The sequence below is a fragment of the Saccostrea echinata genome, unplaced genomic scaffold (genome assembly GCF_033153115.1).
Source record: "Saccostrea echinata isolate AGI-Se365-2 ecotype Australia unplaced genomic scaffold, CSIRO_AGI_Sech_v1 ptg000008l, whole genome shotgun sequence".
In the NCBI taxonomy this organism is placed as follows: domain Eukaryota; kingdom Metazoa; phylum Mollusca; class Bivalvia; order Ostreida; family Ostreidae; genus Saccostrea; species Saccostrea echinata.
Genome location: NW_026889757.1, coordinates 12326358 through 12348635, shown reverse-complemented (window position 1 = coordinate 12348635; position 22278 = coordinate 12326358). Strand labels below are relative to the sequence as shown.

Below are 22278 nucleotides of genomic sequence, written 5' to 3'. Positions count from 1 at the left end.
TTATATTTTGTTATTGAACTGAAACTATGCACGAAAAGTACACTGTGAAAGGGGGAGGGGGTCTCTGGTAGTTAATTTTGAAGAAATTTTAAATTTCTCATTGTGCACTTCATTTTAAACAAATATTCATTCCCTTTTATTAACTTCTTGTTAATTTCATATTTTCATATTAAATGTGTATTTTTCATATTTTCATATTAAAGACACCTACTACCTGTCGAGGTCTGCATTGCTAAGAATACCCTGAAATGCATGCCTCATGTTCGCAAGAGCATTGAAGCAACCTACATGGATCTGAAAACCATTGCCAAGAATCTTTGTAAATCTCGCCCAAAGACAGAGGTGACCAACAATGACCACTGCCTGTCAGATATGCCAATGAAACAAAGCACTGTGTGCAGTATTCCAGAGGCCATGTATTGTATGAATTCTGTACATGCCAAGATACTCAAGATGGCTGAGCGCAAGGAGTCTGTCTGCAGGTATTTGAAAACTTCCTTTTAAGGTCTCTTGAAAATAAATTGAAAGTGTGTTTTTTGACATTTTTAAAGATTTGAGATTTTGTACAGGTGTTAACAATGATTTTAGCACTCCTATATTTTTAAACAAATAAATAAAAAATAACTATGACATGCATTTGTCATGAGAGTTCATAAGTAAATTTTTATTGGAATTTATTGGCAAAAGATGATTGCTGTTTGAATGATGGTAAACTTGCCAAATGTTTTCATTATCAACATATAGGAATGCTGAAACATTCTAATTCTTAGATATACATGAAAAATGTTTTCATTACAAAATAAAAGTTTAATTTGTGATTTAAAGAAGGATAACATATATCTTCAAAGAGATTTATGGTAATTTAAAGAGCTCCACATTGTTTTTGCTTGTTTAGTGTGTTGCCTGAGCTGAGGACCTGTGTCTGGAAGTATGTAGGAGGTTGTGAGAGGTGCCAGCAGGACAGCGTATATCACACCATGCAGGACGTCTTCCGTCGACTCTCGAAGCTCTGTCCGAGTGCCATGTGTAATCCTTGTGGAGCTCGCTGGTGTGCAGATCAGCTCAACATGACCATGATGATGAAAAACAAGGAAATGGATGATCAGCATGATATGACGATGATGAAAGAAAAACAGATGTCATGTGTGTAAGTAGAAAGAACTTGATATGTTATATAGAGTATCTAGAACAAATACATGTACTAGAAAAAATTAATTTTCTATTGTTATGTTAAAAATCATTAAAAAACTAATGCATGCACTTGTTTTATATTGACAAATGGATTTGAACTGAAAGAATTTTACATGTATAGAAATTGAGATGAAAGTTCATCATGACTTTGAGAACCCATTTTCATGGGTTTAAACATTTATTAAACACATTTTAACAGTGATGTCTGGAAGACCCGTCAGTGCATGGAGATGAATCTGGCGACCTGCAGCCAGGAGGAGACCCATCACGTCAGGGACACTTTAGAGAGGAGAATGGCTCCCATGATCCCCACCACATGTCAGGCCAAACTTAAGTTCAGCGAGTGTGCTCTCCACTTCGCCATCATGGCTCAAAAGATCATTGGGGTATCAGAGGATATGATGCCAAAAGGTGTGGACTCACTAAGACTGACAAAAATATTGTATCACACATTTTAATGGAATTTAAAGGCTGGAAGATAATGTTGTTTAGAATTGAAAAAAAAAATGCTGTATGTTTTTATGATTGACATATAGAAATGATATATGCTGAAACACGTAGAATGATTTACGTGAACAATGATTTTATTGTTTACAGCTGTGTTGGCAGAGGTGCAGAAAATTATGGAGGAATATATGAAGAACATGCCTAAACCCCCTACATATGAGGAACAACTGAGGGCCGTGAGGAGACTGGTAAAGATTGTAGGCAGTATGGAGAAATCCCAGTCCTGTCCCCCCGAGTCTGACGGCTGGCCATGGGGACTCCCTGAAGATCGCCCAACACAGTGTAAGGAAGCTACATCAGCCTGGCATTGTATGGAAACACACATGCAGCAGCTTCCAATGGACGAAGTTCCTATGGTCAATGCCTCACTGCATCTTATTGGTCAACTGTTAAAGGACAAGTGTGATGGTAAGAAAATCTTACTAGAAAACCGAACAATGTAAACAGTACTTTAAGTTCTCAGTGGCATCAAAGAAATATATCTAAAGGGCTGAAGGGTTGGTATAATGTGTAATTTGAAGCACAGAATGATAGATCATACATGTATATTGGTTTCATGGTTTTCCTTGACATACATGTGTACATGTACATATTGATAGCATTACTGCATGTAAATAAATAGCAGAAAATGAACTGTAAAAAATGTATCTGGGTCAATACAGATTTCATAAGATTTTCTTTTAATTTTTTTTCCTTATGTTTTCCTTCACAGAAAAGCCTTTGAAGTGCTTTAGTTGTAAAAATGCTAAATCAAATGAGGAATGTAATACACAGCCCATGGAAACCTGCAAAGGACACAATCAGGTAAGTTTAAGGAAGAACACTATCATACAGTTCTGCTCTGTTCTTATGAAACATTGCAAAGATGTTCAAAAAAATTACATGTATCTACATTTATTTGTTATTTTAACTTTGAAATCCTGGTTTTCTCTGCAGATGTGCTACACAGTAACGACACTTCCTAAATCTGTGAATGATACAGCAACAGATGAAAAAACACAAAACACCACAAAAGACAGACCCAAAAGAGAAGCTGATGATCGAGAGGACATGAAGGAAATGCATGGGTGGATCAGCAAGGGGTGTACAAGAAGAATTCCACTTCTTCAACAAGACACACAATGTATGGGTGAAGGAAAGTGTGAATATGCCTGTTATAAATCTGACTGTAACTACATGACTCACTCTGCCATCAGAGGTAAGCTTGATGATACAAAAAAATGCTTAAGCTTGTAGTAGCTTTTTTAGTAACAGTTGTAAAATTCAACATTTTTTTAAAGATCTGTTGCAGGAAAATGTTTGATGCATGAAAGCATAGTTGTTGCTGAGGAGCAATTAAGATAACATTCCCCCTTACATTAACTTTCATTTATTGGAGTAGAGAGGTCTTTTAACACATTTATGTCTATTTTCATCTTTACCTTAGGTAATGCTTTTTTGCAAGTAGTGTATTGAGAAAGGCATCTTGTTTTTGATCATTTGATGGGGCTCATAAGGTCCCCTCTATTAATAAAGATAATTTGAAATAAAAAAAATTGAGTGACTGAATTCTTTAAATGTTTACAGATGACATGTCTTGTGATCCTAAGATGGCAGCTATTTGTGGAATGCATCTAGTGAGTGATCTGTTGTCTATGGAGAGAACAGATTGTGGGTGAGTCTGTCTTGACCTTGTTTATCCACTTACGCACTTCTTTTATATAAAATTCATTTGGTTGCTAGGCCTTAAAGTCCTATATAATACTATATACATATTTATGGTTGCATTGTTTTTTGTGTTCCCAAGCAAATCTTTCAGATTATTGAAGTGACCAATTTATAAGTCTTTTCCCCACAAATTTGGTCCAGAAGATGAAGCATATCCAGATATACTGAAGCTCTACTGTATACTTTTGCAGGGGTATCTGTCTTAACAATCAATTTTTAAGCAATTTTCTTACAGGAAGGTTCAGGAGTATATGCAGTGTATGTATCATCACACTGCAAAGTGTATGTCCAGCAGTGACCAGCACATGCACATGCATGCCTTACAGTTGGCATCTACTCCGGGGCTAGTCCGGTGCTATGCAGAGCCAGAGATGTGCCAGTGTGGGCGTTGTACTGCATTGATATTCACCAATCTAGCCCAGAATCCTCTATTGTCTAGAGAACAAGTCTGCATGTAAGATTCAATTAATACTACATACTGCTCAATATTTTATGCTTTGTTCACATGAAAGGGCATTCAATTTTTCCTTTGCAGTAAATAAATGTGAAGTAAAATAATGCAAATTAAATCAAATAGTGTTTACTTGACAGTTGATGCAAAGTAAACTAATGCACATTAAACTTTGATTCAGATGATTCTGCAATTATGACATCATTTGCAAATTATATCACCTTGCAGAGCAGCTAATACCTTTGGCATAATGTCATAATGTTTGTGTACACATTTTTAGTGAATAACATTTTCCCTTTTTTTTTATTAATAAAAACAAGCAAAGGGACCTATATCTGACAACCACATGTAGCATTTGACTTAATTTGATTATTATTGATGCATCAAAGTTTAATTCAAATAAGTGTAGCTTAGCGTTCACACAGAGTTTATGCAAAGGAATTTGATGTGCAGTAAATTAACTAACGCAGTAATCACTTCACTGTAGAATTTACATATGAACAAGATTAAGATTTAATTCACAGTAACTGTTGAACTTGAATTTAACTCTTCCTGTGAAGAGAGCATTGCTTCTTTATAAAATTGTTAGAATATTTTACATACAGACATGTTGAAATAGTTTCCATTAAATTCACTTTCTTTAATATATATATTGACATGAAATCAGTCGCATTATATTATGTTGGTATCACTCTGTACAATGTGAATTATGATGATTTTGACAAGGAATAAAAATTGTTTCTTAGAATGAATGATCTTTCTATATTTAATATTTAAAAAAAAACCATTACATTATGCTTAGTGTTCCATTTGTCATTTAGTATGTATTTTAAGGAGTTTTCCCCCATTATGCACCCACTTTCTTGGTTTCAGGGCTGCAGCTGAGGCTCAGTCTACCATCATGAAATCTGTAATGACCCAAGAGTGTACCATGGAGGACATGAAGAATTTATATGAGGCCACAGAACTAGGGATGTCCATGTTGGGAGATATGTGTAATCCTCCATTTATTGGAGGTAAAGGCAGTGGTTTTTTTGTGTCAGAAAAGAAGTTTGTATTTGAATTCTAAGTGTGGGAATAGTTTTCAATTTGGTTCTAAGCACACTGAATTTCAGCAAGTTTTTGTTCAAAGTTAGATGAACTTAAACATGCAATATGATTTCTAAACCTGAAAATATCATTTTGATGCAAACTGAGTTAACTGAAAAAAGTAAATGGAAATAGGGGTTTCTGTATCAAAGAGAAGTCAGTTGTGTTTTGTTGTTTTCTGTAGCTGTACTTGGTAAGCCTAAGTACAACATGACATGTAGTAGAGAAGCTGCAGCCATGTGCCAAGAGTCCACACCATGGGAGGAATATGCCAAGAAAAATGACACCAGAGTTTGTGGGTAAGTTAAAAACTAAGTTCACAGACACTGATTTTTATGTACATTAATTTTATACATGTATTTAGTTATAGAGTACTGTCGTGTGGAAATTTATGTGTGGTTTTATCCTAAAAATGGTGATAAGAAATTTTTTTGCATAATTTTTCCCCAGTATCTTTGATACCAATATAATGAACTGAAATCCTTTTAATTTGTAGGATGGTGAGGAGAATGTTTTACTGCTCCCATCTCCACACTGAGAAATGTGTGTTGACACAGACTGAACTTACTGTGGCTATGGCTGCAATGTCCTCCATGATTGGGTCTCTGAAGCACCTGTGTGACTTCTCTCCATTTGAGAAGGCTGTTAAATCAGTTCAGAGCACTACCCAACTTAGTGTTGAACAGATTAGAGCAGTGTTAATGCAGGCATTTAAAGAGGACTCGCTGAAAGGAAGAGGTAAATTCTCAATGTATCAAAAATCTTCAGAGTGACACAGATTTATCAAAAATCTTCAATGTGACACAGTATCTCTTGCTATAAATCTCTCTTTATGAATCTGTTGCATATAATATAAAAGTAATATTTAGAGCAATACCTTCTGTATTGAAGAAAAATCTTTGAAACTTAAAAATATTTTTGCTATCCTTAGCATTTCTCAACACTATTTTCTTAATAAAAAAAAAATATGCTACAGTTTAGTCATGTTTTACATGATCAGTTTCTTTGAAACTTTTTTATTTTCATCTCTGGACTAAAATTAAAAAAAAAGAAGAAGAAGAAGCTTATTTATTAAAGGGATTTGAACCTTCGAATTGATTAATATATGATAATTTTCTGACTCTGTTTTGTAGAAGTACTTGACAATATGAAGGCGTTACAGAAGACTGTTGATGTTATGGAGAGGCAGCACATCTGTAAACCCTCAGTGGCTCTGCACAACTGCTTCTCCTATGTGGAGAATGTATCACCATCGGAATTCTGTGGGTAAGAACTTCATGTAACTTTAGTACTTTGAAATACTTCTAAATTAAAATAGCTTTGATTTGGGAAAAGATGGTACTTACATGTAAGTGAGATTTCTACAATATTTACTTTTCAAATTCTTTAATATATTTTTTATATTTCAGGGCTGCAAATAAAACACATGAGTGCATTGAAATGATGACCAAGGACTGTAACCCAATGCAGAGGGCACCTGTCAGCTACCTCTTTGGCAATATTCTGTACCAGGACCCCAGGCAGTGTGGAATCCCCAGCACACCAGCCCCAGAAGTCGCCAAAAGTCCATATTATCAGCTAGCTGCTTGTGCTGCAAATTACACGATGACTGTACAGAGGGCATATGCTACATCAGTGGCTCAAACTTCCATAGTTGACATGTGTGCTGCGGCCATTATGCTGGACAGATGTGTGTACCATACAGAGGTCAGCTCTACCGCCAAGGTCATGGTGGGTAGTATGGCCATGTTGACAAAAGAACTGGTGGACTTGTCCTGCGGTGCAGTACCTATGAGTAAGTAATGTAAACTTGACAAAAAGTTTTTTGGCTTATTTCTATTCAAGTATGTGAAAGAAATCTTGTTGTCTTCAAAATTAAAGGCATGAATCTATTCTTGTCAACTAATTTCAAGACATAACATATATTGGGAACACGTTTGAATGCAAAACAAAGCAGGTTTTTGAAAGTACGGTACTCACTTGTATTATTCAACAAAAAATGTAATGTAAAGGAGCAAAACAGTTACTATAGTACTATGAATGTTAGAATGATCCCTTTAATAGCTAAAGCTGCATAATACAATGGTTAAGCGTCAGTTGATGTTGTAGATTGGACAGGAGTGGCTTGTAAGAAAGATGATGTGGTTTGCATGGTAATGAAGAACATGTCCAAACCTGTGGAAAAACAGGACCCTCCTCCACAAGGTTTTTTTTTTAATGTTTTGTAAAATGATATTGTGTTCTTTTGTAGTGGCCCAACACCTAATTCTTTAAATTTTGATAGAATGCATTTTAGATTGGAAGTTGTAACTTTAAAGTTAATTGGTTAACTAATGTTCATTTTAGATTCTAAGAATTTGACTTCTGACTCTTTGTGCATTTGCATTTTTTTTAAAAAGTCTGATCTGATCATACAGTGTTCGTTATGTTCATCCCATACATGTCAGAGTAACTTGATACCTGTCTTTGACTTATTACAGAGCCCAGTACTTGTGAGGCAGTATATGCAGCAGGCTGTTTGGGTAATTATCTGATGAGGATCCTTACTTCAGCTTTTGTCCCTGTCAGTGAACAGGCTGATGTCTGCTGGTGAGTCTTTAGTAAAGTCCAAGTAGGAAAGAATTTTTTTAATTCTGTAGAACATGAAAGCTATTTAGTGTTATGATAGGTCTACATTCATTAGTAAATATTGAATTTCTGTAAATTATTTGCGTGTTGAGATTTATTGTCCAAATTTAGGTACATTAGGCATTATAGATTATGGAGTATAATACAATATTGTGAATGGTATTTCCTTTGATTTATTATGGAAAACCGTCGTAACTAATCCTTTACACACAAACTTGTGGGTTTCTTCATACCACAAAAACAACAGAAATTCAACTCCACTAAAAGAAGCAATTTTACAGTAATTCCCTGTAGTATTATGGTAACATTTCACAACTCAAATATACACTTACACTGTTACAGGGAGAGAATGTACATGGAACAGTGCGTTGTCTCTAGGACAGCCAGCTGTACCTATAATAGGAAACAGGAGTTCCTGAATGCTGTGGAATGGTTCAAGAACATCACTAACCCTGGCTGCTCTGTCGTCACTACCTTCGAAAATGCCAACTGCTCCAAGGCTCAGGAGTGTGTAGCTATGGGTCTTTATTATCTGACAGAGAAAGAATCTTATGAGGACCTTGATGGATTTTGCTGGTATGTCAGTCTGCGTAAACTAATAAAGCATAACTTGATGAAAACTGGTGTTAGTGCATTTGTGTTTGCAATTCTTTGGTTTGGTATTGTCATAAAGTCAAGTCAATCGGCAAATAAAGATGCAAACAATAGATGGAATGCATTTCTGAAAAATTAATACAGATTCCAAAATTTAAAAGCACATATGGTTTTATCACTTTCCAGTTGGAAGACAGATATGCTGGTAGACATAATTAGACAATGTTCACTCATGTACAGCTGCATGCCACTTATTTATTATTTTGAAACTACTTTACAGGGGGGCATCAGAGATTGCCAAGTGTATTGAACACCATGCATCCAACTGTTCTCGACAGGACATAGTGAACATTAGGGAGGGGGTGGAAATAATGGGCAATGTGACCCACTTTTACTGTCCACACTTGGATGCTCAAATATGTCCCCTGACTAAGATGGAAGGAAGCACCCCAGGAGCTGTGTGTCAAGTTAACAACATGAGGATGTGTATAAACAGATTTTATGAGCAGACACATGAAGATCTTAAACTGAGTGATCAGCAGTATTGCTCGTAAGTAATTTCCCCCTAAAAAAAGTTGATGTAGACATATTTAACCCCCCCCCCCCCCCCAAAAAAAAAAAAAAAAAAACTCTAAATTGTGGCCACCTAAAATTAAAAAAAAAGAATATTAACAAGGACAGAAATGTTTCATACTGAAATTGAAAAAATTATATTTCAGAATATTGTCCCAGACCACAGACTGTGTAATGAGGAATTCCAGTAACTGCCATCCAGAGACTGTTAACGAGATGAAGGAACTCATCATTCCTGGGATCCTTAAGGCTAACGTGAACTGTTCCATCCTCACTCAGACTTATCTATCCTACACCTCATGTCCAATTGTTGGAAACTGCTCCATTGCTTATGCCATGGGGAAAATTACAGAGGCTGTTGCCCAGTCTCAGATTCAAGGAGTTAATCAGTGCAAGTAAGGGTCATTTATTATACCCCCGCTCCGAAGGAGAGGGGGGTATACTGTTTTACCCTTGTGTGTCTGTCTGTCCGTCTGTGTGTCTGTCTGTCCGTAACAAATTTTGGTCGCAGTTTTCTCAGCAACTACTCATTGAAGATGCTTGAAATTTTAGCACAATCTTTGTTTAGGCATGCCATATGGTGGGATTCATTTTTGTATGAATCCGATGTCAACTTCCTGTTTATCCGTGCGTCTGTCCGTACCATACATAAAAAATTTTGGTCGTACTTTTCTCAGCAACTACTCATCACAGATGCTTGAAATTTTAGCACAATCTTTGTTTAGGCATGCCATATAATGGGATTCATTTTTGTACTAATCTGATGTCAACTTCCTGTTTATCCGTGCGTCTGTCCGTACAACACATAACAAACTTTGGTCGCAGTTTTCTCAGCAACTACTCATCACAGGTGCTTGAAATTTTAACACACTCTTTGTTTAGGCATGCCATATGGTGGGATTCATTTTTGTACGAATCCGATGTCAACTTCCTGTTTATCCGTGCGTCTGTCCGTACCATACATAACAAATTTTGGTCGTAGTTTTCTCAACAACTACTCATTGCAGATGCTTGAAATTTTAACACAATCTTTGTTTAGGCATGCCATATAATGGGATTCATTTTTGGAACAAATCCGATGTCAACTTCCTGTTTATCCCTGCGTCTGTCCGACACATACATAGCAAATTTTGGTCGTAGTTTTCTCAGCAACTACTTATCGCAGATGCTTGAAATTTTAGCACAATCTTTGTTTAGGCATGCCATATGTTGGGATTCAGTTTTTACAAAACCGATGTCAATTTCCTAATTATCACTGTCTTTGTCTATAACCGAACTTGTGTATTCACATCAGAGCGGGGGTATTATTAGTGAGCATTGGCTCACAGACTTCTTGTTGTTTTATTCATCAGAAAAAAAACCTAAGAGGACTGCTTTATACTTCAATATTTAAAAGACTGAAGTAACTTTAAAATTTGTCAGAGATGAATTTAGAAATACATTGTATATTGTACTTTACTTTAATTCTTTGTAGCCTCTTCTTTTCTGTGCAAAATGAGTTGTTACAACAGACATGTTTCCCAGTTGAGACGTCCATTATCAACAAGGCACTCCTCCAGTTCAGTGGTTATCTAAATGAAGCATATGGTTGTCAAAAACAAACCCTTGGAATCAGGCAGACACCGGGAGTTGTCTTTGATAACTCTGAACTTGCCAAATGTGCTGATGAAATGGGAGAGAATTTAGGAAATGCTCTAGCCAATCCACATTATGGAGTATGGGATATCTGTGACTCGGCTCAGAAGTACCATGGATGTCTGAAGACGCTCTTCAGTAAGGCCAAGAGCACCAGGGAAAAGTTCATCAGGATGACAATGAAGAAATCATACATGGATATTGAGAGTTTTGTCAACGGAACATGTGCCAAATTGAGTAAGTTACCGGCTTTAGTCAATCTTTAGGAAAAAAATTCAAAACATTTTGGGCTTTGCAGTGAAGTAAAAAAAAAAAAAAAACCATGTAATTTAAGTGTATCATGTATCACGTATCCTTTATTCTTACAGATATGACCCAACTTAGGCCCGTGTCACCAGCTGCTGGTGAGTTATTTTTAATTACATTATTTATTTATCTGCTTTAGATAACTTGTAATGAAAATAGTTTTTGTAGATATAAGTAACTATATGTTCATGTAAGGTAAGGCAAAATTCAATAATATGGAAAACTGAAAATAATTTTTTTTTTTTTCAGAACCAAGAACCTGTGCTAAAAGCCTTGCTGTGGGATGTGTATTGTCCTTCTCCCAGCAGGCAATGCTCACAGGTCAGCTAAGACCTGGAGACACCGAGCAGTTGTGCAGGTTTGTTGACTAATTTATTTTTAAATATGTCAATTTAATCAATGCCCAAAGTGTTACAGGAACTTTTTCTGGCAGGAGAAATGTCGGCTGTAACAGCTCTGTGAAAGGTAAATAGAGTGTTACTCCAATATTGCAAGGCAGGGAAAAACAGACAATTTTCTTTTACCGTGCTTGGATGTCCAAAAAAAAAAAATCAAGAATATGCTCAAAATAAAGAAATTGTACACGTTCTTTCATTGTTCTGTAGGTCCAGAATTGATTATTACCACTGTATGAAGAATGTCACAGCCGGATGTTCATATGGATTCACTACCCAACTCCAGACAATGCTGTCATTGGCTGATTCAGTCCTGATGGGGTCTGGTCAGTGTCCGGATGATGTCATAATGCAGGCCAAACGAATGCAGGAGGAGGCATATATGGAAATGGTTTACGGACCTGCCAGGAATGACATCACAATTAAACTTGTCACAAGAATGATGATGGACAGGATGCAATATAAACAGAAAGATGATGAGGAGGGAGAGATGGGAGAAGATGATGAGGATGATAAGGAAGGAATGGATAAGGATGACATGAAAGAAAGAATGGATAAGGATGACATGAATGAAGAAATGGATAAGGGTGGCAAGGAGGATATGGAAAAAGATGACAAGATGGAAGACGATGATGAAATGCACAAAGAGGAGTAAGGAAGAAGATAAATGAATATATAAGATAATCAAATTAATAGAAATAGTGCACTTACGTGTATATTGCAATAATTATTGAAAAGAGCAGGTTTACGCCAAATTTTGGTGTCAAGAGTACTGATACATGTACGGTATAATTGTTTAAAAAAAATTTTTTAATAAAAACTAGGTATACAGTTGTTTTTTTTTTTTTTTAAATTGATATTTGTTAGATATTTTAGGTGAAAGACAAAAGGGATTCTACTATTGTTTAATGAATTAGTCATTTTCCTTTGAATAATCCAGTCCTTTTTCTATTTAGGATGGGAGATAAATCTGATATGAAGACTATGGGTAAAATGATGAAGGGATGTAATACCAGAATGGCATCCAGATGTATGATGTATTTCTCCAATATTGTTATCAAGGTCAACAGGTCAAATGTCATGGGTCATTGCAGGTTAGTAGATGTGTTAAAAAAAAATACAGTTCCAACTCATTCAGTTCTGTTTTTGCATAATTAGCAATTCAAGAGTAAAATCTTTTCCGAATAAGACAGATAAAGCAGTTGATATAAACCCATCTGTAATGTATAATCATGTAAATTTACAGGGAACTGGAAAAAGCCATGCCATGTGTGTGGAACAATGTCAAGGAATGTGACGAGGTCACCGAATATGTTGCTGTTGACACTATCAAAAAGGTGACCCATTATGGAATGAGCATGTGTAAAGCAGCCATGTACAAAATGATGAGGTCAGGAAATATGTCTACGTCGGAGAGAGAGGAAATGGGAAGAATGATGATGTCACAGAACATGTCTGAATCCATGAGAGAGGAGATGAGAGAAATGATGGGTAACTCAGGCATGTCAATGTCAGAGGACTCAGAAGACTCCAGGATGAACAGAATGGAGGAGGAAGAAATGGATGACATGGAAAGAGAGATGATGGATGGGAAAAGGATGAAGGCCAGATTGGAGAGGATGTTCAGTAACACGGATCCAGTGTCTGAGGTTCGAGAAAGGGTGATGTCCTTTATGGCTGAAGGTGGGGAGATTGGAGATAACTTGCAGGCAATAATGAAGCTCCTTAGTGTGGCCCCTGAGGATGGAATGTGTGTGGATCCAGCCAAGTACAAAGAATTTGGTAGATGTGACCCTGCTGTGGCTATGGAGTGTCTGTTGAGTGTGGATAGGGAACTTCTTAACCCTATGTCAACTAGATCTAGGCTGTGTTTGTATGTAAATTGAAATGTCTCATTTATTACAAAATTTTTTGGCAAGTTCTACTGCTTTATAGTACTTTTTCTTTTTTTATCACTTTTGGAAAACCTACTTGTCACGATTATGACTATACGATTATTATAAGAAAATGGGATGGCAATTGATTGCAAAATTTTAAAGTTCAGCCTGATTATCTGGTAATCAATTGACCTATACAAATGCATATTTATCATTTCCAAAATCCGTTATTTTTTTTACATTGAACAAAATTTAGAAGAAAATGGAAACAAATGAACAAGAAAAGCAAATACTTGTGAATTTAAGGTATTTTTACATTGTTTCAAGATCACTATATATACCACATATCAGAAGAAGTATTACAATTATTTTTGTGCTTAGGAATATGATTTGGTTAGAAGCATCCATTGGCAAGGAAATTTTTTAAACTGATTATCCTCAGTCAGACCAACTAATCAAAACACCAATGATGTTTGTAGTAAAAGTACAATATTAATTCCATATCAGTGTTATCAGTGTTGTCCTTTCAGTAGATTTCCTCTTTTGCAGGAAGCAGAATATCGCCATGCGTTGCTATGCAGCTATGACAGTGGGCTGTGATCACATGACAAGCACCATGCTGGGTGTGTCAATGTCACTTATGATGTACAAAACGGGAGACAAGTGTGAGACAAAGTGGGCCTCCCCATGTAAACAGGAGGAAGACAGGCAGTGTGAGATGGAGGAGGCAGAAGAATGTCTGGAAGGACTTCACAAAGTCGTGCTGGCTGCGAAAGACTTCTTACCAGGATCTGCTACCCAAATGTGCATGTATGTCCTACATGTTTTAAATTGTTACTATTTTTTTATTGAATCTTTTAGAAGAGAGGCAAAGTAAGTCATGAAGACAACAGAACTGATGAACAAAATTGTGTATTGAATTGAAGCTGAATACAACATATAAAAGGAAGAGATTCATACTTGTCTGCCATATTTCACTTCAGTTGCTTTATTTCTTGAGCCCCTATATGAAGCCTCTGACTTCTTCACGGTTCAAAGTATTTTGCTGTATAGATCTCTTTTGTGTGGACGTATCTTACATTGCCATTGATAGTTGCTAAAATTATTCAATGTATGCAACTATACCATATCAGGAATAAAAGTAACATCAATTGCATAGTCATTGTATTACAAACAAACAATCACAGAAGTACATGAATCAATGGAATAGAATGTAAATACTAAGAAATGCTACACATCATCCATGAGTGTCCTATCAGGTGCACCCTACACCCTAGTGCTAATATCAGGGATAGGGAAACTAATATGGTGTATCATGTTTAGCTTTAAGAAAAAAACAAAAAATTGGTAAAAGTCATGTCACAGTAGGCAAAATTGTGTATTATTCTTAAATTTCCAAATGTTTAGGGAAATTGCAAGTTCAAATCTAATTTCATTTTTAACTGTTTCAGGGTTGCAACAAAGACAAAGCAGTGTTTGATGGAAAAACTTGCTCACTGTGACACCAAAACTAAATATGGATTCCACGACGCATTGCAACCTGCTATACAGACTCTGGACTACATCTGCGAAAACATGCCAGCCCTGGGCTGTGTCACCTCCTTTCTCTGGAAGTCAGCATCATCTGTTCTCCTCACCTCCGATTTAGCCAAGGTAGGCTCAGCTGTTCAAACCATGAAGTTCTTCAGAGATCAGAACACGAGCATGCCTGATGCACTTCAGGAGAAGATGTGGAAAGAGATGGGAGATAGATTGAATGGATCTAGAAGTGAGGCTATGACCATGTATGCTGGATGGCTAGGAAGGCTGACTGGTAAGGCTCCAGAGTGTATGAAGAAGGAAGATAACATGCATGGAATGGAAGGTGTGCTGACAAGTGTATCTGGACTGATCAAACTGACCATGATGGAAAGTGGATTGGTTCCTCCAGAGATGGACTTTGTTGAACATGTAGAAATGATGGTCAGTATGGATGACAAAGACAGTGTGTTGTCTATGGCCATTAGTGCTATTAATAAAACACTGGTGGAACACAATATGCATCTGAACCACTCCTATCTGATAAGAACTGCTGTCAAAGAAATTGTACAGATGGGGGATAGTACCAAAATGTTGCAATTCTTTTATGCCAAGATGGCTAAGAGCATGATTATGAAGACCATGGATAAGATGGGTATGAAAATGAAGATGGATGAAATGGATGAGATGAAAGAGGAAGAAATGGAGATGGAGATGCAGAGATGGATGGTTGCTGAGCTTGCAAACAAAGTCCGCGAGATGATGCCTAATATGACAAGGATGATGAGGTCACCTGACTACACTATTGAATACTTGTCAAAATCAATGGAGGTTATGAAGATGAAGAAATGGTCTTCATGTTCAGAGCTTGCAGAGGCAGAAAGATGTCTGGAGAGGTATACTCATCTCATCCCAGCTGAGTCTCGAGCCACTTTGAATGTCACCATGCATGCACTCTTTACAGTTGCAGGAGCAGTTTGTGAACGTAAGCATCATTCTTATAATATCTCTAAACTTGGACATTTTTGTATTGTTTCTGTTTTATATTTCATTTTTGTTGTTTTTATTATGTCAAAAGTTGGTAAATCTGAATGAAAAATGTTGAAACCATGTCTTTGCTTAATACTTACAATATTTTAATGCTAAACTTTATTTGCAGCTACCAAGTGCTTCCAGTGTAATGGAATGACAAATAATGAGCAATGTAACCTACAAGGGTTCATGACCTGTGACCCAGGTCAGGGTTGTACCACTACAGTTGCTGATGGAAAGATCTACAAGGGATGTGCTTATCCTACTGATGACTATAAAGATGACAGAATGAACTTTATGACTTGCATGGAGAGCTGGTGTAACAAACCACTGATGACTACACACAAAGGTAGAATCTGCATAAAAGTTATACATTCCTCAATTATTATCTTCAAATGTTGAATTTTAATGAGAAGTAAAGCTTTTGGTAGTATTTGATGGAAATTGATTATTTTTTTTTCTTTGATAAATCACTGTTTTATTTTTGAAGAAAAAGACCCAATGTGTCAGCCATACATGGCCATACAATGTGGAATGGACCTTGTGCCTAGCCTTGTCCTGAACAGAACACCCAACATGAGGTAATCTATAATATGCTCATCTAGAGGTTAATTTATGTAATACAGTAAAACACGATATAAACAAACAAGAATTTACATTCATTAAGCTCATAATATATTTTAAAACTGCAGAGAATGAAAATCTCTTTGCTGTAAGTGTATGCATACAGACAGTGTTTTGGAATAACTTAGAGTGTTATTTACATCCATGTAATTTCAGTACCAGAACAGCTGAATTGAGAACACATTTATTTTGATATTTTATCTATTTTGAATTGTCAGGGATGTATACAAGGCATCGTGGTGTATGGATTACTACACCTCTCGTTGTGTGCATCGTGGCCACCAGGCTGCCAGTCAGCTAGGATTCATGATCAAGCGTACAGCATTAGAGGGCGCTTGTGCTGGAGACCCGGCTCAGTACGAGTGTGGACTTCGCAGTGTTATAGGTCTGGCTACAGCCATTAACAAACCAGCCATCTCCAGGGCAGCTATTTGTTAGTGAGTGATTGCATCTTTGGAGCACAGCAAAAATTTTTTTTTTTCTTGTATATATACTTCTGAAGCTAAGTTATAAAATGGATCCCTTCATTTTTTTTTTTTGGAAAAACAATACTTTGTGTTTCATTAAAGAAATGGGCAGCTAGTCATTCTTCTTATTAAATGTGTTTATCTTTTATCTTAAGGTACCAGTTTATTACATATTAAAGTCTTTAATTAATCAAGTCCTGTGCATTTTTTCCTATTTACAGTGAACTAAATAACACTTTGACCATGATCAGAACGGCACAGGCTCACAATAAATGCTCCGAGTATGATTCTATAGCTGTTTACGAGGGAATAAAAACCATCATGCAGATTCTGGGTCATGACTATTGTCCAGGCATCATGGCTCGAGATAATGCTTCCTGTGAGATGATGACTAGGATGATGTTGGGCGACAACAAAGATTCCAAGTGTGAAGTGGAAGAAATTTCCCAGTGTGTGGAGGAACACAAACTGCTACACTCTCTAGTCATGATGTCAGACATGGAGAAAATGAAAGCCACAAAGAATGCTCGGCCAAGAGATTACGATCAAGTGTGCATGTATGTCGTGTGTGGAAATTTTTTTTGTATTCTGTCATTTAACATATGGTATTATTTTGATGTCAGACTTTAAATAATGATTCAGTTGCAATATGTTGAATTATTATTTTATGTACACCTCTGAAGTATTCATCGGAGACTATTTGTAAGTTTAGTTTGTAGTAATAAGGTAATTCCCTCCTTTTCAGGGAGCTATTTTTGGCATCTCGCTGTATGAGTTCTAAGGTCAACGGTTGCAGTCAAACCATTCAACATCAAGTAATGAGAAATGTGACAAACAAGATGGGATTTTTCATCAGGCACTGTCCAATCTCCAACATGATGCATGAGATGTGTAGTCCTCTACCCATGCCTGAGCCAGTCTGCGATATTCCTTTCGTTAAAGATGCATGCTTTGGCAGGTTTATCTCTGAAAGTAAAATGTGCAGGTAAGTGATATTCTACACATAATTAAGTGTTTCAGCAGTTATTTTATAACCTAAAATTTTGTTGAAATTATAGCATTAAGCTTGATACATTGTAATAACTATCTATGATATGAAGTCTACTTGACATGATAACGTAGTGATATCATTGACAAGTGTTGTATTCTTAGGCCCTAGCAATTTGATTTTATATATCCTTTCACTAGTGCCTAGGTAAGAGCAGACAATGGATACATGTATCTTTTTTTTTCTCTTTTTTTTAACAAAAGTGTGGACAGGTCAGACCTTATGACCACTTTGGGTTGCATTGCCAACCACACCTCTGGATGTGCAGTAGCCCAAGGTGTACCTGTGTTTAGCATGGTATTTGATGTCATGGCCAGAGTGACCATGAAATGTGGAGCGCTCAATAGAGTTTTCCAAGATAACCAGGTAAAGCATAACACATACATGTATTATTGCTTAGCTAATATTTGAGAAAGTAAGACTGTTTTAATTTAGATTCCAATATATACCAAGACCAGATGCTATCTTCAGCATGTTTTATAAAATGAGGTACAGTACATGAATATTTACATGTAAGGAACAAATTATTCTGCCTGCAATCAGAATACATTTTCATTTTGTGCATATTAGACTTCCAGAAGGATTTTTTTAATGCTTATTATGAAATAACATTGAGATTATTACTATTCTACTGAAAGTTTAGGTGACCAATGTTTGAAAATTTTCATAATGGTTTCAAGACTTGATGAATTAAAATACCTTTTCCTACATTTGTAGAATATGTACAAAATGACAGAGGAAATGGTTGCAAAGATGATTATGGAGTACAACATAATGATGAAGATGGACAATGAAAGAGATAACAAACCAATGTCAGGCATTCTGAACTCTATGTTGATGGCCAAGTATGCACAGAAGGCCCAGAACATGACTGCCGAGGTTGTGTTTGCTAGTTTGTCACCACTCCTACGTAACGTGACCACAGAAATGGAAAACGCTGCACAGTAAGTCTGTCTTAAAATGAAACGAGTGGTTGGGAGAACTACTAGAATTTACGATGGTATTAAACGAGAGAATTTTTGGATAAAATGATGTGATGAATTAACTCAAATTTACAATCATGATGTGAATATTGTAGGCTTGCCTTATTTGGAGATGAGACAAGGGGTGTAGCAGTCTGTAACCTTGACTACATAGCTAGCTTCAGGAGAGCCCTAATGTACCCAGACTGGTTCGGCCCTGTATTCTGTGAAGCTCTCGCTGAGTTAACGTCCTGTCTGAGCCACCAGAATCTCTCTCCAGTGGCCCAGAGCAGTGTCATGTACATGATAAATGAAATGGCTGAATACACAACTGAGGCTTGTAAGGGATATACTGAGCAAGTCATGTGGAAGGGCTGGATGTTGTGGAACCTGACTCAGGGAATGGCCAAGATGCCGGCTTACGCTCGACTTGAGGAGCTGTCCAAACACATGGCTAATGGCACTCAGGACAAAATGAACCTGACTGCTAAGGAGGTGGCAGGCATGCTTGATGCCAGCGTAGGATCTGTGGTTGACCATATGCTTCAAGGTAACAGAGATATTTTCTTGTAATTTTTTATGTTTCTAGTTTTATGATGTTATATGAAGGAAAACAATAGAGAGGAATACGGTCTGGTTTCAGAGAATTTATAAACAATTGTATATAAGTTTTGAAAAAGAAATGCACGCTTTCCTATATTCACCAATTCAAGGAATTTCCTCCTTGGGTCTTGGACACCACAGAGAGCTATAGAGGTTGAATATGAAGTTATAACATAATTTATGTGTTTTTCAGGAAACGAGACATGTGATGTATACAGGATTTCCACAATCATCTCTGGATTCTCAGCACAACTAGTGGGACCTTTTGTTCCTGTATCACAACATCCAGTTCTGTGCGAGTAAGTTACAGAAAATGAATTATAAGTTATTTTATTCCTACTTCCTTGATCTTCTGAATTTGAACAGCCTCTTACAATTTATACATGTACATGTTTGGAAGTGAATAGTGTGAAAAATGTTACGAGTAGCATAAAATGTACATATAGATTTACATGTATGTGCCACATTTGTTTTTTGTTTTTTTTTTGGGAGGGGTGGGGGTGTACAGTTTCAAGAGAATAGAGTTAATTGAAAGTTTTCATTCTAATCAAGAAATTTTGGTTTGCATATAGTGAATTGTAAAATCATGAAAGGAAAGTTTAGAAAAATACATACATGTATTTACATGTAGCTTTCATGTTTTCCAGTATTTTGAACAACTCTGTGATACCGGAATTACGTCCACTGATAGCCAAGTGTTCACCAGCTCACCAGTTGTTGTACATGGCTGTGATGGGAACTATTGTTAATCAAACAAAACCAATCTGTGATCAGCCAGCCAATAACAGAGTGGCTCCCCCACCTCTCTGTAAAGTGGATGAAGCTTATGGATGTTACATGGCAGTTTTCCCCTATCTCAGCAGCAGGGCAGCTCCTCAGGACAAACTCTGCAGGTGTGCTTTTTATATGTACTTTGCTTTTGCTTTTGATTTCAGTTTATTGTGTCACCAGTGAATTGAATGAACCTTTTTACACAAATGGGAAGTCTGTGTGCACAGTCTTTCTTTTAGTTATATTAAAATTGAAAATGATGTCAAATCTTAAAATTCAGGTATGATATACATGCTGTATGGAAATTAGGTCAGCAAAAAATGTATTGCATATTAAGAAAATTTGATATTATATTTTAGAGCATACCATTATGCTGTTGCCTGTGTAGAGAAGCGTACTGTGTCCTGTACGACAGATCAGAAGATAGGACTGTCCTATATCCAGGATTATGTACAGAGTGTGATTGGGGACACCTGTCCATTTGTCCAGGCACTTAGACAATGTTACAGTACCAGCAGCAGTAATTACATCTGTAATGTCAAGAAGGCCAAGGAATGTATTTCTGTACTAGGGGACTACAGCAAAGGAGTCACAAAAGAAACCTGCAGGTAAGCTGATAAGAAGGGAAATGATATTCTGGTGGGGATCATAAATAAGTGGATAATAGGACACAGTCAGGTAATTTGCTAAAGTATGAGTCTTGGTAGGGGTACTTCTGCAACATGAGGGAAAACTTTGCAGTAGAAGAAATGTTATCGTTATAAATACATGTATTTTGTTTGTGTGCATTTTTCAGTAAACTTCCGCAGATGTTGGAATGCTACAGTACTCAGACTGCTGGTTGCTCTGGTTCTGATATACATGATGTGTCCTCCTACTTAGAGGTTCTGATGCCAGCATACAAGGTTCTCCCATACTGTTATAGTCAGGACATGTCAGCCACATTGTATCGCAGCTGTCAACCCCCACCCACATGCTCTCTAAAGGAGGCTGGAAATTGTTATGCTCCCCTGCTAAGCAAGACATCTTGCACGTATGTAGACTCTGTATTTCTTTCTCATTTACATGTACATTCTGTTGAAGAGTGAATTAGTTGCAATTTTTCTGATTTTAATTTGAATGGTATTCATATGAAGCATTGCAAATAAGAATTTACATGACTGATTGGTATTTGCAGTTTGTTTAAGTGTATACTGTATAAGGGTTATTTTTGCCCCGTGTTATTTTTGCCCTTAAAACTTGGAAACAATTTTGCCCCATTTTAAATTTGCCCAGTCAAATTTCTGCTTAAGAAATTATACTGTGTTCTTTGAAATCGCCCAGTTTTAAATTCGCCCAACTGGGAGTAGGGTGAAAGGGATGAAAATAAATTGGGGGCGAAAATTTCCCCTAATACAGTAGTTTACTTGTATTCAGTTTGTTATAATGCCAATCTTTTCTCAGACTGATAGATTTATTCATAACCTTTGTGCTATATTTGCAGTGAGCAAGAAGCCTTTTCAATAAAGAACTGTGCTGCCAGACACTTGCGAGGCTGTAACATGATTCAGCTGCAGATCTTCGACTCCCAGCTATGGTTTGGCAGACAGAACATGGGGTCCTGTAATGCTTTCTCAATAGACAGTTCCCTCATTCCATCGACCCTATCAGCAGAAGCACAGGGCCTCAACCAATGTGGAAATATGTTTATTGGGAACATCACTGCAGCCCTTCAAACCAGCAGCAGTTCTCTAGAGAGGATCTGCAGGAGCATGCAAATGATGTATGAGTGTTTGATGTACAACCAGTCTGAGGACGCCAGGAAGTTCCTGACAGCTATGTATGGGAATTCCTTCGCCTTGACGGCAGAGCTGACGGAGCAGGTCTGTGCACAAGTGAATACAGGAGAAACCTCCATGGAAACAAAAACAAGTAAGATTTAGAGGAAAATAAAGTTAAGCCATAATGGAAATTTTCCTTGATAGAATCATGAGCTTCTACATCAGTTAGTCATTCTTAATCATTGTAAATGGACAGATTTATTTAATTCAATTGTGAATCTTGAAAATTATTTCCCTGTAAATTTAAATAAATTTTCTCCTTTGACTAGGTGACCAGTCAGCTGGATCATGTGACACTAAAATGGCAGCTCAGTGTTTGGCTGCCTATACTTTCCCTGTTGTATTCTCAGCCAATCTAAACAGAGGAGACAAGAAAGCTTTCTGTAGGTAAGTAGTGAGGACTTTCTAACAACCACAGTTTGATTGCAGAAAGTTTTTGAGAAAATAAAGCTTTATATCTAAATTTTGTCAACACATGAT

The 22278-nt window shown here is 36.8% G+C and overlaps 1 protein-coding gene across 1 annotated transcript in view; it reads left to right on the top strand.

Annotated features, from left to right (window-relative positions):
* LOC133181091 (uncharacterized) overlaps positions 1 to 22278 on the top strand; it is a 78207-nt gene that overhangs the window by 40603 nt on the left and 15326 nt on the right. Inside the window, 40 exon segments of the mRNA XM_061315637.1 lie at positions 204 to 482; positions 896 to 1147; positions 1391 to 1602; positions 1789 to 2106; positions 2411 to 2502; positions 2635 to 2896; positions 3265 to 3352; positions 3641 to 3859; positions 4730 to 4872; positions 5130 to 5244; positions 5442 to 5683; positions 6079 to 6211; positions 6355 to 6740; positions 7055 to 7150; positions 7426 to 7534; positions 7916 to 8149; positions 8448 to 8717; positions 8887 to 9135; positions 10215 to 10612; positions 10744 to 10779; positions 10931 to 11039; positions 11287 to 11727; positions 12033 to 12170; positions 12323 to 12949; positions 13503 to 13763; positions 14405 to 15456; positions 15631 to 15852; positions 15994 to 16084; positions 16346 to 16564; positions 16816 to 17151; positions 17340 to 17579; positions 17846 to 18008; positions 18360 to 18586; positions 18721 to 19152; positions 19396 to 19506; positions 19855 to 20100; positions 20338 to 20586; positions 20775 to 21011; positions 21462 to 21889; positions 22068 to 22185. Coding sequence (XP_061171621.1) covers positions 204 to 482; positions 896 to 1147; positions 1391 to 1602; positions 1789 to 2106; positions 2411 to 2502; positions 2635 to 2896; positions 3265 to 3352; positions 3641 to 3859; positions 4730 to 4872; positions 5130 to 5244; positions 5442 to 5683; positions 6079 to 6211; positions 6355 to 6740; positions 7055 to 7150; positions 7426 to 7534; positions 7916 to 8149; positions 8448 to 8717; positions 8887 to 9135; positions 10215 to 10612; positions 10744 to 10779; positions 10931 to 11039; positions 11287 to 11727; positions 12033 to 12170; positions 12323 to 12949; positions 13503 to 13763; positions 14405 to 15456; positions 15631 to 15852; positions 15994 to 16084; positions 16346 to 16564; positions 16816 to 17151; positions 17340 to 17579; positions 17846 to 18008; positions 18360 to 18586; positions 18721 to 19152; positions 19396 to 19506; positions 19855 to 20100; positions 20338 to 20586; positions 20775 to 21011; positions 21462 to 21889; positions 22068 to 22185 — 10080 coding nt within the window.